General features: G+C 33.1%; 3 protein-coding genes across 3 annotated transcripts; all 3 read right to left on the bottom strand.

Annotated features, from left to right (window-relative positions):
* Positions 1–340: 340 nt before the first annotated feature.
* LOC120337498 (antizyme inhibitor 2-like) lies at positions 341–5,898 on the bottom strand. Its single transcript, XM_078117422.1, has 11 exons — positions 5,795–5,898; positions 5,541–5,624; positions 5,126–5,299; positions 4,739–4,911; positions 4,345–4,479; positions 3,884–4,043; positions 3,206–3,344; positions 2,600–2,712; positions 1,877–2,000; positions 1,432–1,519; positions 341–1,304 (listed from the first exon to the last, which is right to left on the bottom strand). Exons 1-11 carry the CDS (start codon positions 5,813–5,815, stop codon positions 1,205–1,207), a joined length of 1,311 nt encoding a protein of 436 aa, XP_077973548.1. The 5' UTR covers positions 5,816–5,898; the 3' UTR covers positions 341–1,204.
* Positions 5,899–10,815: 4,917 nt separating this feature from the next.
* Positions 10,816–11,409, bottom strand: LOC144428239 (uncharacterized). The gene has a single exon (XM_078117188.1). It carries the CDS (start codon positions 11,407–11,409, stop codon positions 10,816–10,818), a length of 594 nt encoding a protein of 197 aa, XP_077973314.1.
* A 3,071-nt stretch (positions 11,410–14,480) lies between these two features.
* LOC120330466 (uncharacterized) lies at positions 14,481–15,134 on the bottom strand. The gene has a single exon (XM_039397427.2). It carries the CDS (start codon positions 15,132–15,134, stop codon positions 14,481–14,483), a length of 654 nt encoding a protein of 217 aa, XP_039253361.2.
* Between the last annotated feature and the right edge of the window lie 7,361 nt (positions 15,135–22,495).

Below are 22,495 nucleotides of genomic sequence, written 5' to 3'. Positions count from 1 at the left end.
TAATAGATTATGGAGTTCCAGCAAGTGTGCTAATAACAAATGAAAGGATAGCAATTCATTTACTACAGTGAATTAAATTCATTACACATTACTACTTGCTATAACACAGCAGGCACATGATACTCATCGTGTTTTGAACTTTTTTAAAGGTTTTGCTCGCTCTCCAGAACTCTCCATTTTTTATTTGTTTGTATTGTCAGATTGTGGACTTTTCAAAATAAACTATCTATATCAATGAATACAATATCCCAGGTCCCCACTTGGCTGGTTCATATTCTGTTCTGTAGATAAGTTTTCTGCCTAATAGATGGTATGTATCCCCAATAAGCATTACAGTATGCTCATTCGTTCACTCAATGAGTGATTTTAATTACGGTAAATATAAAATAATATATATAATATAAATAAGTTCATATTCCATTTTGCATCCATGATCCAGTATTTATTTTGTTTAATTCCAGTAGTAATCCATACCATAATTAGGTTATTTTAATAAATGCATTGATATAAAACAATAAAAATAAAATTAGTAAATATAAAATACATATCATAAACATATAATTTTCTTTTTAAAATAATGCTTTACATAAATTTTTCAATTCAAGCCAACTTTACCACGTCAGGTTCAAATAATTATTGGTTTTCCAACGAACTTTCGTAAAATACGTAACAACAGACACATATTAACGAATAAGTTTCAGCTATAACAATTTGAATCCATAAAGAACTACTGATTTGAAGACGTTTTTAATGCACCAACCAAACTAGAAATAGCGATGCACATCACTGAATCTGTCTGTTAATGTCTGATTCGACGATATTTCAGAAAACACAAAAACAGACTCAATCATGAAAATAAACAAATCTCAGGTTAACTAACACTATTTCATAGTTTATGGTTCTGATAATATTCATCGGCGCAGCACGTTTTTGAGGTTGCTGCTGTAGTAAACACTAAAATATGTCAAATATAGATTTGTCAACAGGAGCGAAACAGGATTTCCATAGATTTCCTTTATATTAACGTTACAATATCATAACTAATTTAACTGGATGACATTACAAAATTTTTATCACCAACTTTCATTCTAAGGATAATCTAATAAAAGAATGAATATTGTTAAGATAAGTATACCAAATGCCTATTATTCGTGTAACCATTTGCATTAAATAGGATATTAAGACACTTTTTCAATAGGTAATTTTATGATTTTAGAACATTTTCACTTTCTTCATTAGGAGTCCACTCTTCGAAACTAAAGCGAGACAACTTTTTCTTTTGTTGTAATTGTTGAAATATCAACCTAAACAATATTAGAAAATTTTGATTTAATGATGTGAGTGATAAAATAATTAGGATTCCGGTCAGAATATACTTCTGGTATCGATAATAGTAATGATGAAAATTATATCACCTAGATAGAAACTTACAAATCATTGTTGGAAATTACGTTATAGAATGATTTTGTACCGAATCCACAAAATCTTGTACTGCATGCAAAAGAGTACACTCCCATATCTGAACATAAACAACATAAACAAATTTAAGTATTGCTGAAAAGTAGATTTATCATTTTTGGTAAACCACGAAAAATATTAAGATGTTATTAAATCACTTCAATGTTCAATTAAGCAAGTTTCAACTTTAAATGAAAGCTATTTAAATAGTTCTAGTGGACAAATGAAGCTGCAATTAAAACCATGTTATATTTTGTGATTATATGATTTAAAAAATATTTATAGATTTTACCAAAAAATTGGATATGAGTAAAATCCAAAAAGATTCTTGCAATTTCAAATTGAGGATAAAATGCCGATAGTAGCTGGAATGACTTTATCTAAGCTCATATATTACTATATATTTCCTTCAACTCACTTCTCCAAAATATCCAATCGCCAATCTCAAGTTCAGGAAGGATGATATTATCTATCACTTTGTCTATACAGGTCATAACCGGTCCCCATAGTTTGGAATTAGCTGTTGATCTTTTTTCGATTGACTGTAAAAATAATGTGCCAGTAAGATTGTCCTTAATTTTTTAAACCCCCTTTTTTACTTTCGAGTCCAGTAATTTGGAGGGTCATTTGGAATTTTAAGGGAAAATTCAGAAATTTTTTCGTGATCCTGTCCTAAACGTGCAGTGTTCGCATCTAATCAATGTGCCTTTGTCACGTCACATTGTAACAAGTTGTGTAGTTGGAAGAGACATAATAACGATTCCTCGCTGTACACGTTGTAGGCTAAAATGCTAAGCTAATACAAGTTTGGCGTTTTGAAGTTGGATTGGAAGATGCAATAAACAATACTATTATCGTTAAAAATCGAGTTGTTGACTTTGTGACTACAATTTCATGTACTAACAGATATAAGGAAATTCTGGTAGATCAGAATACAGTATCACATCCTCTCTAAGTAGGCAATAACATTTTTGATTCAATGTCCTTCAACTTGTGAGATTCACTGCAATGTTGCAATGTAAAATAAATTATTTCATTTAAACCAGTATGCATCCCGGTATATTCTGTATTTGGAAATATAAAAAATATAGTTTTTTTTTTCAATTTAAAACACCAGAAAACTACAACGTACAAAGTTTACCTCAGACATGAAGAAGTATTTTAGCTCCCTGGGTAATGCATACAGGGATAGGAATGCGCCAAATGTTCCCTCGTTCAAATAGTAGTGGTGTGGTGTTTCGGTCCCCTTAAACTCTAAACAAAGTACCATTTTCAATTAATACTGCTTATCTCATTAACGAAAAAAATTCAAATTCAGCAGGAATAAGTGCTTCTAACGATCACAGCTGGGAAAACTGGGTATATTTTCTTTCGAGATCGCAATTATTTAAAACTTGACACACATATACAACAACCAGTCCTTTTCAAAGAAGCTGATTGTTGTATGCAGTTGCAGCGTGCTGAAATTTGTGAGTGAATAAACTGATGTATTTTAAAAAAACGAAATTGATCAAAGCTCAAGAATTTTACCCTTTAATTATCTTGACTCAGGTGAAAGGTTTGGCTTGAAACTATCAGAAAAGAAACACACAAAGGTCAGAATGAAACATAAACTAAGGAAGACTCAAATAGGGACTCGCTTGTTTTTTATTATTGAAGAATACGAAGCAAAAATAATAAGAACTGAAAAATAAACGGAAAACTGAAAAATAAATTACTAATTTTGTTCATATATTGAAGGATTTACCCCTTTTTCCTATCACGTTCGTTGCCAATGTGAAAGAAGTTTCAGAGAAAAATCCACCTGGCTCAGAGATTATTTCCAAGTCAGGATATTTTGACGTAGGAAACAATCTTTCAAGAGTGAAATTGATTGAAGAAATTGTCTAAATATTAAAAAAAATTTAGATTCATATTCTTTGATTGATATATACTACTTACGATTTTTTCCAAATATTTACGGATAGTTGCGTGTATTACTGATCTAAGCGTTTGATCGTAACTTGGTAGAATATTCTATAAATCACCTGTATTCTTAATATGAATTCATTAACAATTCCAGCAAAGGTGATCATCTGTGTACGATTATGCAATTATAACAACAGTCTAAATTTTATACGCAACTATTTAAAATGCGCCAATAATGCTATGCTTTGTCACATTAAAAGAACCACGGGTTCATAAGGTATTTTTAAATTTTTGTAATATTTTGAATCGAATGTTCTATATCCACTGTTTTATATGTTGGATATTCAATACAGAAACAATTTTTTTTAGTTTTGTTTAAATTAATATATGTGGTTGAAGATTTGTGAATAAATCTTTTTTATTACTGCAACAAAAATCCATCCATCGGCAGTAATAGCATAAAATGAAAACATAATGTCTCATTAATTCGATAACGCCTAACTTTAATGAACCATACCTGACGCAGGTTAGAATTATTTGCCCTGAGTCCACCACCAATATTGAGCACCTTCAAAGGCACGCCATTTCTTTCAGAAAAATCGAATAATTTCTTGGCATCTGTCAATGATTGTTGATACCGACCTGATTCATCAGCTGTACCCACTCCAATGTGGAAACTGAAAAATGAGAAACCGAACCTCACAATGATTTTGCGATTTTAACATCCTCATATGCAAAATAATATTTTTACTGGTATGATTAACAAAATTTACTGAGTGAAAGTGTTTTCCATTTGTTGTTTTTATTGGTAAATTATTTAAAACCAGAACAGATAAATAACAAACATAATTGTAGAATCCTACACGCAGAATTTGGATATTAGTTTGGATATCATTTTTTTAATGTCCCTAATGACTTGAAATGATTTTCAAATTGCGAGTTCTATCCTGTTTTCTATTATTCCATGCAAATACTAACTTCACGCCAACAACGTTCATATCCAATTCTTTGGCCATAAGCATAAGTTTACGGGCCTCGGAAATGGTGGCTCCATATTTTGAACTATATACTTTCTCTTCTCCATCCTCTTCGATAAATATTCTCAAGAGCAATCTGAAATATTTGCATGAGGCATTGAGATTTTGAGTTTTTTTTTATAAACACTTCATTTTTTCAATGATTGTTAAAATCAAAGAGCTTTAAAATAGATCTCAAGATTTTTATTATCAATACTGCGAATTTAATTATTACGAATTTTGGCAACCTCTAATTGTTCACAAAACCCATTCGCAATGCATATCGTTGAAAATAGTTAACAGTATATCACGGCTTGTGTCATTCTTGTTTATAACTTATATATACTTATTTTTACCTGGAAGTTGGATAAAAATTTTTCAACTTTCTCAGTTCGTGTTCATTATCAAAAACTAATAGGCTGACTCCGTGTTCCTTTGCAGTTTTCAAATGTGATATTTGCTTACAAGGGTTTGATACCATAACTTTTTCAGGCTTTACTCCGAGCTTTTTGACTTGATTCAATTCTTTCTGTAACATATGTCAATGAGCCATATATATCAATTCCTATTCCTATTCTATCGCTTCGGACATAGCCAAGTATATCATCAAATTAGAGACAATAATTACATTCATTTCAATTATGTTATATAGTAAAATTTTTTAATTGAATTGACAGTAATATTTTCGCGGTTATTTTTATTGTATTCGTAATAATTGAGCAAATTCTTTAAAATATTTTTACCTGACTTCCGCAATAGAAACCCGATCCCAATTCCATCAATGCACTCAATAAAGGATCATATGCAGCAGATTTTACAGCATAGAAAGGTTTAACACGAGGTAGTAGACTATTATAAAGGCTGTACAGGTTTGTTAGCTCTCCCAGGTCAAAAATGTAGAAACTATCGTCAGGGTTCTGAAAACATTTTATCACCATGATAAAGTGATTTACTATGTCTTCACTATTTGATGTTTTGTGTAAACCTATGAATAAGAGTAGTTCTAAGTGGTATTTTGACAAAATAATTCATTTATTTATTTAATTTTTTATTCTGGGGTACTCACTGGTGATCAAATGAATGAACATGACCTTGATTGAATAGCTAAACAAATGCATAGTTTCCCTAATGTTTTTAAATGTAATAAACCTAAATTACCTGGCGGCCATCGTCGTGGGTAGCAAAGTATCTGCAAATATTGTCATGATCTGTTCCGCTGTATGTTTGAATATTGTAAACAATCTTAAAAAAAACAATGTTACCATTACGTCATTTTGACTCCGGAATTCAAATGAGCAAATAAAATCGAAATATGACAAATTGACGCCGCGCGATATGAAAATGCACTAACGCTGACGACGAAAATAGCATGAGATTTTGAGATAAATAACATAGAAAGTTGTTGGACATACCTTTGAATTCACTGACATCATTGTATAGCTTTTATTCCTTGAAAATAATACTTTTCTATATACTAAAGAACACCTTCGATATAACTTTTATTTATAACAATACGTATATAAAACAAAATGGTTAAAATTTATTGATAGAACAATACTTTAGGAATAATAATTTATTTACTATTTAACTATAGCAGAATTAGAATAGAAAATATATTTATTTTTTACCTCAGTGTCTTATCTAGAAGTGGAATATACCTAAAAACTGAACAAATATCGTCACGAAAATCCTTGCTGGTGTGTGGAATCTAATATTCATAATACTCGGTCAGATGATTTAGAAAATCTATTTAATATACGAGGCTATACTCGTTAGACAATTCCGAGTAAATTTATTCCTTCTTGCCTTCTAAAAAAAATTCGTCTTCAACCACTGAAAATTTTGAAGAAATTGGTCCAATAATCAAAGAGAAAGGCGAGAAAGGCGAGAAAGGCGATGTGTCCAACAAGACATCGTGAACCAGTATTTGCGTATTTGTATTCATTGAGATATGAACATAATATGCACTATTGTGTAATTTCCTGTTGCATATGGAATCAAACATTAAGCTGGAATTTATACGTCTCTGCATTATTTCTTATACGTACAAATTTCTATCGTCAAATGATTATGACAAAAAAGCTGCAATTGTATTAGTAGTCGTTCTTAGCCTTCATCCAAGATGAATTTTTGACAATTGTTCACTGTTTCACTTACCTTTAAATAATTGGGTAACTATAGTGGCTTTATTTCGGGACAAATATTTCGTCTCTGTATTTATTTATTTTCTCATGCAACGTTCTAAATGTCCCCTAATATCAAAATATATTATACTCTCATATATTTTCTAATAGCATTTGATAGATATTTTTTTATATATTAGAAAATGATTCAATTTGGAAAAAGAGAAAAAAATAATTTGTAATATTAGTAAATAATTGAATGCATAAATCGTGCGTGTATGGCGTGTTTACAATTAGATGTTGCTGTAATCACCAATTAACGATATCAATAAAAACTTCCGTTGTCACGATCGCGTTTGAAAAATGCTTTATTTTTTGACATCTTATTTATACGGCTTTGTTTGAATAAACTGCACTTGTGCAGCTTGCTTCTGTACTTCTGACTGTAAGTCGAAGTGTGGGTTGCAAAAAAGCTAGTAACATCTTCACACAAACTTTAAAATTGAAATTCTAAATATATGATTTTACTTCTTGTGTTTATTCCCACAAATATCTGTTTTGCTATTTTGAAAAACACACGACCGACCTCATGCATTTTAGTCTCACACTACCAATACATTACGTGTTGACAAAATATACAACTCTCCAGCGTGAATATATTCTACCTAACTTCCTTCATGCCGACAGTGACCTACGTGTTTATCAGATTTGTATAGAGACTCTAGAGTCTAGTCTAGAGTGTTTATTTTAATTTATCTACCTCTATTCGTATTTTCAAAATTTTTGATCTTGTACTTGTGTTTCATAGTTACTTTGTATTCAGGCTCAACTAATAGTTAGTATATGCAATATTAACTACTAAAACTTACTCTATGGCTCTAGGCGTTTGCGACGGTTGATCGGTCTACCTATAAATTACAGCAAGAATAACGATGACTAACTTATTTGATTGAAGAGTCTGTCTTCACATTACCACAATTTTATGAAATAAAGCTCCGTCTGATCAGATAAATATACAGGGATTTATTTTAGAGTCTTGAATCGCATTGATTTATAACCAAAGCTTGCTGTTTTGACATATCCTTGATAAAAAATCATAGCTTCGTTTAATTCCAGCTACACGACGAATCTTAGGAGTAGAGTTTGTTGCTATAGATGTCCATTTGTAGTAACGAATTTGATTTGCTGATTGACCGATTTTATTCCAAGTTAGGGAACGCTGATATCAATTTTACAAAAACAAGCTGTGTATCTAATTTGTAGTATCTATAGTTTATATTATCGCTGCTAGAGAACTATTTCATAAATTGTTCTGTCTGTCAATCTCATATCTATTCAGCTACATGACTAGCTGACATCTGACTATATATGCTAATGCACATTAGGCTTCATAAACGTATATATATATATATATATATATATTTATTAAAAAATTATTTCATAACTCATCAAATTATTAGTCACTACATTTGTAAACATGTTGAAGCAATAGCGTATCTAAAATTGGTCAGCGACATCTGAAGATTTTTTAGACTAAGTTGAACTATTATGATACTACCACAAGATGATGATACTTAATACAAAATGCTTGCAACAAATGATTAAGAATCTTCGTCGAAAAACCTACTGGAACTTCTTGAGGAGCAATAGAATTGAAGTAAAAGGCAAATTAAATATCCCTTTTTGCACGTGCTTGTTAATGATTAAGAGATCAATTAAAATGTCGTTATTGACACAGTGATTTACACAAGAACTGTTAAGATGTGGTAATGTAAGATTATCACAGGCTGGAAAAGTTCAACTATCCAATACACCATACATTCCATATTTTTATGCGTCAAACCATGAACTAATACTTTTAGTTCAAATTTCAATATTTGTCACAGATGGTTACTTCACATAAATACGTTTTCAGGAGAAAATTGATTATTGTACAGCGTGTGACAATACTGTTGAAACACGGGAGATCTTCTATGCATATTAACATTTCATAAAATTTGTCGTGCATTGTGACAACCACACATTTTGATACATACATACAAGACTACAATACTTCTTTTTATCTACTACTACTGCTACCTCTTCTTTTTATCAGACATTAGTTTGTCTTTTCATTCTTAATAAAAATTTGGAACGCATTATAGGTCCAAAGAGAAATTTTACATATGCATTGAATGCTATTATTTAGGTATTGCATAAAGAAATAGGCAGAAATTGCTGAGAAACGAAATGCATCATTATTTGACTCAATATATCTAAGGTGATGTAACACGAAGCCTACATTTGACAAAAATAGAAAAACCGTTCGTTCGCGTGTCACGTTTGATCTTATGGCGTGTCACATTAGGCACGCGTGCCCTTTATTGTGTACTTCTGGTTTAATTGATACTAAAAACGTTTAATCTTAATTACAGTTGATGAATTACATGTTAGCGAGAATCATAGCGTGTTTATATTTTGATGACGTTTTACGTTGTTACGCAGACGTTGCAAACGTATCGATGCAGCATTATTGCGACATAGTCCTGTTTCTCGATTAATCCCGGAATTCTAAATTATCGCCACGCTGCTTCGATGAGTTGGCACCTTCTGTCTTTGTATCCAGTGTAATCTATTACGCTAGGAGTTGTTTATCGTGTAATACATTGGGTTTACTATTTGCGGTTGGGATTACCGATTCGGATTGAAGTTGTTTTTGGGTTTAAAATTAAGGGTTTGGACTGGTTGAAATATAATGTAGAGATACAAGTTAGGGTTGTATTATAGTTAGGCTTACCATATATCTGGAACAGAAAACCGGGACAGTGAGGATCGGACAAACTTTGGTTCGATTTAGATCCTCAGTAATATCTGAAACTTCTTTTATATCTTTGCAAGTAGATACCGGGCTTCAAAACTAGCTATAATTTATTTCGTACGCGGGGTCGCAAAACATTTTGTATAAAAGCAGAATATCTTTGGGAGTTAGAACAACTTTTCCATTATTCGAACATTTCAATAATCGACATAAGAGATACACCTGCGTTGCCATACTGCAATAGTTGTACTCATAATGTCAAAATGATTTCTGCTCTGTTACTTGAACAGTGTGAATTTATACAATTTGACAACAAGAATTTCTACTCAAACGGGCAAATCCGCGGAATGATGATGAATTCAGTTTTAAAGTAAATGAGCGCACATCCTATAACGGTCCCATCAATGCTCGGTTTAAGTTTTAAGGAAACATTATTGCCACTCGTCTTTCTACAATCCCATTTGTTTTTTTGATAAGATATCGGCAGTGCAGTTTACGTTGGGTTTCAAATTATTGCAATGAACATATAATACATATGGCACAACAAAACAGTAGTTCTCCCTTTGTTAACTAGTGAATCAGAAATAAATTGGATGCTTCCGTTAAATAAAAGAATTTTGTATATATATATATATGTTTTAAGCTACGACGCCCAAGCAATCAGAATGATCATTGAGTTCTTTGATTTATACTTGAATTTCTGAAACACAACCCAAAACTAACAAATAGCATGCAAAACGAGGTAATGTTTACAAACATGCCTGAAAATCTTTCTGATTGACAAATGTCTGAGCGTTTGCGAAAAAGTCTATCGTTAAGTCACTTTTTGTGCCTTGCGGATTAGCCCATGTTATGGAATAGATGCTCGGGGAAAGGTCCATCGCGGAATTACTTACATTTATTGGACACGTTTAGTGGACATAACGAGCGTTTTGTTGTTATGTTGTTCTTTGACACGTTTTGAAGAAATCGCTTTTCTCTTTGATTACTGGACCAATTGCTTTGAAATTTTCAGTGGTTAAAGATAAAAATTTTCTTCAGGAGGCTATTACTTTTTTTTTTGCTATGACCCCATCAAAATTATTGCCACTAGGTGGCGCTACATGTCCATATATTTTGTGTTTTTGACATGTTTTGCGTATAGAAAAACAGTGAAAAAGATTTACCTTTTTAAGTTTATTGATTTTATTGTAAAAAACGGATGCGGCCCGGACTCACTAAGGCTCCGTCTCGGCGGCCCCCAGGTAAATTGAGTTTGAGACCCCTGATCTAAAGGATCCATACTAATAGGTGTAAGTGGTCTTGAATTCAATTGACTTTCAACTTCACAAAATATTGTAGACAATGCTTCTTCAGTAACCAATTGATCTTGCAATAATGCAGTAAATATCTTTCTTGCTGATCTGATGAGTCTTTCATAGAATCCTCCAAAGTGTGAAGCTGTGGGAGGATTGAACTTGAATATGATATCACTTTGTCTGCAAAATTCTCCCATTTTATTGGAATTCCAAATTTAAATTTCTTTCTTCAATACTTTATTTCCAGCTGTAAAATTGCTTCCATTGTCACAAATAATTGTTGACATCTTGCCTCTTCTGACAATGAATCTTCTTAATCCAATAATAAATGAATTGACATTCATACTATGTACAATTTCCAAATGCACTGCTCTAGTTATTGCACAAGTTATTATCAAGCCCCATCTCTTCACGGAACTTCTTCCTTGCTTCACGAAGATTGGTCCGAAGTTGTCAACCCCAACACATGTGAATGGTGGTTGATCTGGTGTCACACGATCTTTAGGTAGGTCAGCCATAAACTGCTTACCCATCGAAGCATTTATCTTTTTGCAAAAAATGCAATTACGAATAATTCGCTTTACAACAACAGCTCCATTGATAATCCAGAACATCTGTCTCAGCAAATTCCATGCATGACTTGCTCCACAATGATGTGAACTTTTATGGTATTCTCTGACAATCAACTGTGTGATATGGTTACTTGGCAATATTATTGGATGTTTCAAATCAAACTCTATGGGTGCGTTTTGCGATCTTCCACCCACTCTCAATATTCCATCAAATAAAACAGGATTCAACTTTTGCATTGAGGGTGCAATTTTCAAATTTCTAAGCACACTTTTCCCTTGTACATCAGTGTTTTGTAACTTTGCAATAACTTTATTCAACTCACGATTTTGTAAATACTTTATCAGCTATTTTCGGATATTCTCGACTCTTCTGTTTTAATTCACTCTTTTGAACAGTCTTTTTTGCTTGTAAATACATTTTGAATCTGATAATCCATGCTGTTGCTTTCTTCAACTTATACCATGAAGAATAATAGTTGATGAACTTGTCCAATGGTTCATTCTCTTTCACTAGATTAACTAGGACATTCATTGGCTTTTTCTGAATAAATTCCAATGATAAATCTGGTAATTTAACTGGCATTTTTGGCCAATTCTCTTCTTTCTGGTAGAGAAATTCTGGTCCTTGTAGCCATGATTTCCTTGCAATCAATTTCTTTGCTGTCATTCCGCGGGATGCATAATCCGCTGGATTCAATCCACTCGGAACATAATGCCATTGATGTGGTTCTGAACCTTCTTCAATTTTTGCTAATCGGTTAGCTATGAAAGTAGGAAATCTTTTCGACGAATTGTAAATTGATTGGATAGTAGCTGTTCTATCACTCCAGAATATAGACTTGACATTCTTCTCAAATTTCAATTGACGTCCTAAAAACATATCCAGCTGCTGTAATTTCCAGCCGTGGAAGTGAACATATTGTCTTGATAGGACATAATCTTGATTTTCCAAGTAAGAATAAACAGTGTATCTGACCGTTTTCATCTGTCTATCTTGAATATGAAACTGTTCCATAGGCAACTTGTGATGCATCGCCAAAATGATGAACTCTTGTGAAACAATAACCCCAAATGAATTTGGTTTAAAATATCTTAGTAATTTGACTTCTGATAAATCTGGAATTGCTTTAGTACAGCTTTCCCATGCTATTTGTTCATTTTCTCCGATAGTTTCACCGCATCCCAATTGTTGACGACATAACTCTTGCAATATAAGTCTTGCTTGCAATAGCACAGGTGATACGATATCCATGGGATCAAATACGGAATTGCTAGAACTCCTCTTTTCGTAGCAGGTTTTGGCTTCAGCTTGGTATTAAATCCAAAGCAATCTACTATCACAAACCATACAACTCCCAAAACTCTTTCAACACGATTTGGGTCTAGTTTACGTTTTCTTGAATTTGTGCTCTATTCTTTTCTGGAACACAAAAAATAGTTTCTTCTGAATTACTTCTCCATTTGTTTAAATGAAAACCTCCACATTCAGTAAGTTCCGAGGTTTGCTTGACAATTCTCTTCCCTTCAGATATACTATCTGCTCCATGTGGGAAGTCATCTATGTATGAATTATCTTCAATATTGTCACTTATGTCTGATGGAAAGTCTTCTCCAAAATCTTCGGCAGTTCTCCCTAAACAGTAATTTGCACAAAATGGACTTGATGTATTTCCAAAACAATGCACTAACATCTGCTGATCGACAGGAGTTTTTGTCAAATCTCCCATCTGGCCAAAATGGGAATCTCAATGCATCAACATCCCTAGGAGTTACACAAGCTTGTAAGAACATAGCTTCTATATCTGCAGTTATACCATATTTGTACATTCTGAAACGTAGCAAAACAGATAACAATCCATTTGCCATATCTGGACCTTGTAATAATCGATCATTCAATGATGTGTTCATGTATCTTGCACCTGCATCAAATACCAGACGCATTTTTCCTGGTTTCTGTTCCGATGTAACGGGTTGGTGAGGAAGATACCACGATTTACCAATGGGTGCTTCAAATTCAGCATCAGGAATTTTCCTTGCCCATCCTTTCTGTATAAATTCAGCCATGTCACTGCAATATTTGTCTCTTAAAACATCATTCCTCAACAGGCGTTTTCCCGAATTGTTGGTTCTTATCATAACTGCATCACGATTATTAGGAAATTCAGGACATCCAGGCTTCCATGGTAATGGAGTTTGTTAATGTCCATCCACCATCTTTATATTATCTTCCATCGGTTGTAATGCATACTTATCTTCTCTTGACAATGTTGGTGTAGGAGTCAATGATATATCTTTGAAATCTGTTTCCCACATCTCTCTAATTTGTTGTTGAAGATCTCCTCTTTTCACTTCAACACGATTTACTTGTACATGAAAACCTTCATTCCGAGAAGCTTTATTAAAGGCAGGCCCAACCAGTGACCAACCAAGAATACTTCTTTTTGCGACTGGTTCATTTGTAATACCACGTCTTTCATCTTTCACAGAATACTTCAGGTACATTCACGCCAATCATGAGCATCACTCTTTCATCTGGTAATTCTGGAAATTCAATACCCTCGAGATATTCATGTCTTCGTAATTCAACCCTTTTAGGTAATTTATTCGGTACTGTCGGAATTTCATCCACAGTGAGCACACGATGTAATGTTACACAACCTTCACCTTTCAGTGGTTTAACAGTTGGGTCAAGAGCAAATCCATCTTGTTTCTGTGGATTAGGTGTGTTTACAGTAGTAATGGAATAACTCATTGGTTCACCATTCATCTCTAAAAGTTCCATCAATCTTTTATCACATAGACAAGAGGGGCTTCCCTCATCTAAGAAACAGTATACTTCAATTTCTCTACCTTGGGGTGAGGATACTTTTACTGGGACTATATTCAAGTATACTCCAGCTGAATTTCTGGTTTAATTCGTCAAGGTTGATCCTGATGTAGCAGTTTGAGTAGCGGCACTTGAACTTTGCTCTTTTCGCCTAGTATCTGCAACATTTCGATGAAGCATTCTATGATGTCTGCCACCACATCCTCTCTCAGTACATGCAGGATTCTTACGACATTGACGTGCCATATGGCCAATGTATAAACAGTTTCTGCAAATATGAAATTCACGAATTGTAGCCTCGCGTTCACTTGCAGATTTTCTTTCAAACTCTGGACAATGAATAAGAAGATGATCTTTCGAACAGATAACACATCTGTATCTATTCCTCACAAATGTACCTTTTCTCTCGGTAGATTGTTGAGATTTACCATCACCACATGTTGAAGTGGAATTTGCATAAATTCTCTTCTTTTGAGGGTGTTTAGGCGTTTCCCCTCTCTTTATGAGCTCTCATAGCTTTGCCCATCGATGATTGTGCCGTAGTTGCTGCTTTCTTGACAAACTTTACCAGATGTTCAAATTTTAATTCAATGTTTCTGTTCTCATAATCTGCTGCCTCTTCTTCCCATTTATTATGGTACTTTAGGGGTAATCTACATGAAAGTTGAGCAATATTATCAAAATTATTTAGATCTGAATATTGCCTCCAATGTGACAGCGTTGGGTAACATTCTTCCATTTTATGAGAAAGATCCAGAAGACTATCTCGATCATCTGGTTTCAACATTGGATCATGGACCAACTCTTCCATATAAGTTCTGGCAATCAACAATGGTCTTCCATAAGCTTCTCTTAGAAGTCTCTTTGCTAAAGTCAATCCTTCTGTAGGAGGATATACAGAACATTGACGAATCAATTCTCTTGCTTTACCTTTGCAAAATTGTTGCAAGTAAGTAAGTCTCAGATTGTCATCTGAAATCTTGTTCTCAATATTTATCTTGAAACTATTCATGAATCTTGTATATTCTTCATGAGAACCATGAAACGAAAGTAATTCGGGCTTAGGTAAGTCTACCATGTCACGCATTGTAGATGTCATAGTAGCAAGAATTGAGCCAACATCTTGTGATGGCATATTAGGTACTTCTACAGGACTCACCAAATTGGCCTGTCTCGTTTCACCTTGTCTAGTTCAAAATTCTTGATTAACGGGATTCATCACTTCCGCAACCACTTCCTGGACCGGATCCAGGGATAATCTAACTTGTGGCTCTCTAGGAGGCACAATACAATTGGTTTGACCAACTTGAGATGTGTTTACTTCAGTTTGTGCTGCTTCACATTCTACCAATTGAGCTATCGGTGGTCCAGAGTCTATTTCTTGTAACTGGACTTCTTCATTGCGATTAGAGCCTATTTCCCACACCTCCGCCTCTACACATGCGGCTTGATATTCGTGTATAGCTTGTAATCGCCTTATTTCTCTCTCTGACGCTGATTTTATTTCTTGAGCTTTTCGCTTCTTTTCTTCGGCTTGCCTTTCTGCTTGCCATCTCATTTCTTCAGCTTGCTGGTTCTTTTCTTCGGTATTTCGTTCAGCCTGTTCCAACTCTGACAGTTGCTTCATTTTTAATTTTGCAAGTTCCCTGACAGCAATTGCTTCAGTTCTCTTGTAACCGGAACTTGTACTTTTGTAACTCGATGCTGCAGATCGAGGTCTTGATATAATAGATGATTTTCTACTAGCCACAGATTGTGGTTTTGATGGAGGATTGTCTACTATTTGTGTGCTTTCTTGCTTGGAAAGCCACTCTTCAACATGTGCCTTGAACTCTTCATATCCATAACTTTCTCTCTGGAAAGATTATTTAGCTACTCTTCGAGTCTCTTCATCTACTGGCAGTTCTGCAACATGTATTTCATAAGCTTTAGAATACTCCACAAACATTACATCTATTTCTTTTACTTGGGATTGTAGAACCTCCTTATTTTTTGGATTCAACATCAATTCTTCTGCTGATCTATACTGACCATTCAGATAAGCCAATAAACTTTCCAGTTCTTCTTGTGAAACTGGTTTTGCAGCCATTTCGACTTTTAAGTGACTTTCTTAACTTAACCTGGGATTAATTGAAAAGTTTGATATCTTTCAATTGCTGCTTTCAATACTCTGGTTTAATTTCGAAATAGAAAACTTCAGTTTTCCTACATTCGAAAACTTCAATGTTGCGCTCGAATCTATGTAGCCTGGTTACTTCTCACGCACATTAAGAGATTGGAGACTTCAAAAACGCGTCCCAATAACCCAGTCCCGACCCCAAACTTATATCGGTTATTTGTTACTAGTCCGTGCTTTCAAGCAATTAAAGTCTGTAAACAGCGGTTAAGTGCCCCCAGATTCTTCTGTGCCTTTCAAGTGCTGCCCCAATATAATTCAACTTGAAATCGGTGAATATCTTTAATAACAATCAACAGACACTTCAAATCAAATCTCGAACATGAATCAGGAAAATAGAACTTGCTGGGTACGAGAAACGGAACGTAAAGGAACGTTGTTAATGGAACGTAACGTAAATCTTGATACCGGGTATAAGGAACGTATATGGAACAGTTTTTGCCAAAATAATAGATAAAACAAAATAGCTTATATGACACAATTAATCAAATATAACAGCACTACCATAGTACAAGCAATAACAATTCACATTAATTAGCAGATAACCATATGTCACAATTATGTACAGATTAAATCACATAGGATAAAATAGTATTCACAATACTAAAATACAGAATAAATGATACAAGATAAAACAATATTTACATACCGTCGGGACAGTCCCGGTTTTGACAAGCTGTCCCGACGTCCCGCCCGGTAGCCTTAAATGTCCCGGTTATGCAGCATAGCAGTCATTAATTGCCGTAATCAAAAATTAGTCTAGAAATAGCTGTGATAGACTAGGCTAAACTTCTCTACCGGTACTGTTGAAAAACAGGTTAAATGTTTTGAATCAAAATGATGAGGTGAAACATTTACCCCAGTTTATAGCTTCAACTCGCGAAGCCACCTCTAAAATAAGCACCAAGAATTTGCAATGGTAAAGTATAAGAAAATATTCTTTGGGGTCAAAGGTCCATCGAATATCATGCCTACAGGTACTAGTACGGTACTAGTAGGCATATTCCTTTCGGGGGATAGATTGTAAAATATTTTGTTTTGCTCTACTTATCCTGATCATATATTTGAAATGCATCAATCATTCTAACTGAGCTGAGTGACTTACGGGCCGCACTAACATTAAACTTTCATACCAAGGCGGGGGCCGCAAACTATCGTCTTGCGGGCCGCAGTTGGCCCGCGGGCCGCGAATTTGAGACCCCTGCTTTAGATGAAGAACCACTTTCACCAAATCATTTATTGTTGCTGAAGCATAAAGCAAATTTACCACCAGGAATATTTGACAAGAAAGATTGTTATGCGAGAAGAAGATGGCGTCAAATACAATATTTGGCTGACCAATTCTGGATAAGATGGTCCAGAGAAGTATTCGTCAATCTACAAGCTCGACATAAATGGTTGAGGAAGGAAGACAATTTCAAAGTCAATGATCTTGTGCTACTGGTTGACAACAAAATACCAAGAGGGAAGTGGCTGACTGGCAGAATTATGGAGGTTATACCAGACAAATTTGGAGCTGTCAGACAAGTGACTGTCAAAACTTCTCATGGGTTTTTAAGAAGGCCAATTGCAAAACTTTGTATGATTCAGAGAGCTGATGAGTAATTCATTGTTAGTTGTATTACTTATTTGTGATGATTCTCACATTTTCATTTTGAATTGTAAGATGTATTCTCTTTTTTTTTTTTTATAGATAAAATAATAATATAAATCATTACATACAGATGAGACAGTATAAATTTCATAATAAATATTGATCATTTGTATCCATATTGTAGCATATCCGTTGTGAATCCCATTTGTTGTCATCATCAATTATATGTTCCATGATGCCATTTACCATTATTTCAATTAATGCATGAAAAAGAAATTTTAAGAATTAGTTCCACTTCATTACGATAAACACTTCTAGTCATATTTATATATATTTGCATAATAAATCAAGTTCTTCACAATAATTAGGTAAATTTCTCAGTCGTTCTGTATTTCTCCTACACTTTATTGAATTTCTTATATTATTGACTACATTATTCACTCTTGGCATTACATTTTAAAAAAATCACTGCATTTCTTTGCAACCAAATTTTATATCTTGCAGTACATATCAATAAAATAATAGCATTTTTTTCTATATTGGTCAAATGTACATAATTATTGTGTCTTAAACCTAATAATATACACATTTCATAATTTATTAAGTTGCCACTGTTAGTTATTTTCATGATAATAGAAAAAAACATAATCATACAATTGTTTCACAAACGAGCAATTCCAGAATAAATGTGTTATAAATTCAGCTTCTTTGTCACAAAATACACATAGGTCATCCCTAGCAATATATCTAATTCTTGACATTGTTTTAAGCGGTAAAATATTCCACAATAATTTGTAGTTAAAAGTTTTTACATAATTAGCGAGAATTTTATTATGAATATTCAAACATGCTGTTCGAATATCCCCATTGTTTAGAAATACAATTCTTTCACTTTTCAAAGTAGCAACAATTTTATCATATAAAGTTCTATAATGCCCCTGCCTAACATCATTTATAGTGATATTATGCACTCTTATGAACTCTAGAATACATTTATAATGCTTATTAGGTTGAATAGAATGATATACACTATTATTTACAGGTAAATAACGAACATATGGTTGTTGACCTATATTGAATTCAATTAAATTAAAAACAGTTTTATAGCTTATATTATTACTATTATTTTGCCTCCAATTACAGTATTGTACTGCGCACATTGCATACAGATAGTTAACAAAAATGAGTATGTTTAATATGTCATAACCCCCTGTATTCTTTGCTTTACATAACGTCTCGATTTTTAGTCTTGATGGTCTATAAAAAATAAATTTTTCAATCATTTCATTGATTCTCTTTCCAATCTTTGTGGGCATTGGAAACACTCCAGCTAGATATAAGCACAAAGGTAGTAATTTCATTTTTACTATTAGGCATTTACCTTCCAAAGTCAGAGGTACAGTGTTTGATAATTCTTCTGTCATTGACTTTACTTTCCCAGCACATATGTCCCAGTTATGTTCACTAGTATCTTTATTGGCAAAAATAACATTCAATACTTGCAATTCATCTACCACTCTTACATTTTGATGAAAATTAGCATTTCTCCATATCCCAATACGTAGTATTTTTGTTTTCTTTAAGTTGAGTTTCATTCCTGTAGCTATTTCGAATCTCTTTATTATTTCCAGGGCTTTATATAGTGAAGTCTGGTTCCTTAGCGTCAAAGTGATGTCATCTGCAAATCCAACATTTTTGATTTCCTCATTTCTTGGAATTTGTATTCCTTGAATTTCTTCATGTGAATTGATATATATTACCATGGGTTCTATAGCTTTTAAACATGTACATGCTCAGTGGGTCTCCTTTTCTAATGCCTCGTTCAAGTTGAATTGCTTCACTCAGGTATCCATTTAATAAAATTCTTGTTTCTGATGTGCTATATATAGATTTAGGTATACTAATTAATTTATTCTTCATTCCAAATTGTTCAAGTGTTCTATACAGGAAATCCTGGTCAATAGTATTAAATGCTTTATTAAAATCCAAAGATAGATATAGAGATTCACCAGTTTTATTTTACTCCTGTACACATATATCCCTCAGTATTGTCAGAACATCAGAAATTCTTCTTTCAGGAAGTGCAGCTTGATTTTTTTCTATAATTTTAGTCAAAACATGTTTTAGTCTATTCGATATTAGTTTTGTAAATATTTTGTAATCGCTGTTAAGAAGGGATATTGGCCTGTAATTTTTAATGTCATATTTCTCTCCTTTTTTATATATTATTGTTGTGTGCCCCAGTTTTATATCTTTTGTAATGGTGCATTGCTCAAACATTTCCTTCATTACTTTATATATGTCATCTTTATTATATTCCAATTTTTCATGTAAAATTCAATACTAAGTCCATCCGGTCCTGGTGTTTTATTTTCTTTGAATGTTTTGATTGTTTCCCAAATTTCTTCAACTGTTATTTGTTTTTCAATATTACTAGCCTGCGTTTTATCTATCATCTTTTCACTTGGTATACTATTTAAAAAAACAGTTTTGAATATGGTAACTATTAGTTTCTTTTTTGTACAGTTTTTGATAAGATGTCTGAATTATATGCATTTTATCTTCTAATTTTCTTTGTTTCATCCCATTTTCATCCTTCAACTCATGAATATGTGCCATCTTTTGCCTTTTACTGAGTTTCTTGAAAAAAACTTTGTTACACTTTTCATTAGTATCATATGAATTTGCCAATCCTTGAATCTTTATTTTATTGCTCTTTTCTTTCTGTTATTCTGCTATCTTTTGTTTTGTTTTCTTCAATAGTGTTAGAATTTTTTCACCTTTTTCCACCCTTTCCTTCAAATTTTCAAGTTCTTTCATATCATCATCATATTCTTTCTTGGCTTCTTGTGATGCTTTGACCGAGTATTTTATTACAAGATCTTTAATTCTTTTTTTTGACTCCAGTCCACCATTCTGCTTTGGTTTGAAATAATTTTTTAAGTGTTTTCCAATTTCCCCATCTAATCTTCAATTCAGATTGAAATTGTTCCGATTTGTATATGCTTGTATTATTTTTCCAGTGCCCTCTTCCTCTTATTGTTATATTGATTTGGATTTCTATTGAATACATGTCATGATCGGAAAATACATTAGGTTTACAATTATAACTGATTATATGTGTTCCAGTTGTTTGACAATAGATCCGATAAGTCTAGCTTGTGTTGCATTATTACGCCATGTATAAAAATTATTAGAGTTTGTCAACATTTCACATGAATCAATCATATTATAGCATTTTAGCAGTTCATTGAGTGACTCAGAAACGTATTCTTTTTTTGGTCTTTTCGGGGTGGGTATTCGGTCTCTATGAATATCGTGTACACAGTTGGTATCTCCTCCTAAAATTATTGAAAAATTTGAATGTATGAATTGATATAGGTTATCATAAAAAGTATCCTGTGTTTTCATGTTTGTTCTACAAGGAGCGTATATATTAAATATATGAATTTTCTCTTCATAGATGTTCAAATCAGCAGTCAACACTCTTCCATTGTTATCCCATTTAACATTATCATAATCTGCTTCACATAGTTTTGACTTGAACAACATTGCCACTCCCTTTGAATTTGATGTTTCTGAGTTCCATAAGGATTTCCCCATCTCCATTCTTTATCCCATCTATTTTCTATATCAAGAGTACTATGAGTTTCTTGCAAAAGTATGACGTCAGCCTTTTGTCTTGATAGTTCTTCAAATACATACTTTCTTTTATCATTATCCCTAATACCATTAACATTGATTGTCATTATGTTGATATATAATACCATTTTGATTGAAAAGTTTAGTTAATCTGAGGATGTTTCTATTCACTCATGTTTTGTAAATACTCATTCGCTTCTGTCGTGGTCATCGTTTTGGTTTTTTTAGTTGATTTTTTCTTTTTTTTTTTTGTTCTTTTTTGCCGTGGAACTCCTAAGTATATAGGGAAGAGTCCGTTCACTGCTAGTATTACTTTTTGATGTGGTTGCTTCCGAATGATTTTCAATTGTAACTTCTTCCTGTGAGCTTATGTTTTCTGTACTATCATCGTCTGTACTTATATCTGATAGTCCACCAAATAATTTTGGTTGAACATCAGTAGTTTTTCTTTTATTTAGTCTTGAAGACGCTTCAGTTTCATCGTCTTTTGGTGTACTTTGAGTTATTACTACAACTTGTTCCGTTTCATCATGTATTCTTTCATTCTCCGTTTGTTGCTCTCTGTTTCCATTATTTCTTTCATACATAGATCCGTTTCCATCTTCGGTCGTGTTTATTTTTTCCTCAATATCGTTTTCGCTTGTTCTCTTTGTTATTTTTTTGTTACTTGAATTGCCTCGATCTTTATATCTTACTAATTTCGGTATGTAGTGTCCACAACTTTCTTTCATATGTCCAGTTTCTCCACATATTCTACAAGTGGGAATTTGTCCCCAGTATTTCACAAAAAGAGAGTGTCCTTTTATTTTGACATAACTTTTTATTGGTTTCTTTACTAGATCTTGTTTATTAATGAAAAATCTTCGAATTCCATTTTTCAAATTATGTCTGTCCTTTAATTGGAGTATTTAACTAATATTTCCATGGTTTCCTTGGAAGTGATTCTTTACATCTTTATCTTCCATTGGTATTGGAACGTTGTGAACAAAAACCGCAACATTTTCAGGAAGATATAATCTATGTAGTGGCAAATTTTCGGAACCATTTTTTTTTCATTTCCCATAACTTCTTGTCGATACTTATT

The sequence above is a fragment of the Styela clava genome, chromosome 10 (assembly GCF_964204865.1).
Source record: "Styela clava chromosome 10, kaStyClav1.hap1.2, whole genome shotgun sequence".
Taxonomy (NCBI): Eukaryota; Metazoa; Chordata; class Ascidiacea; order Stolidobranchia; family Styelidae; genus Styela; species Styela clava.
Note: the sequence above shows the minus strand (reverse complement) of the source record. Positions and strands in the feature narration are given on the sequence as shown.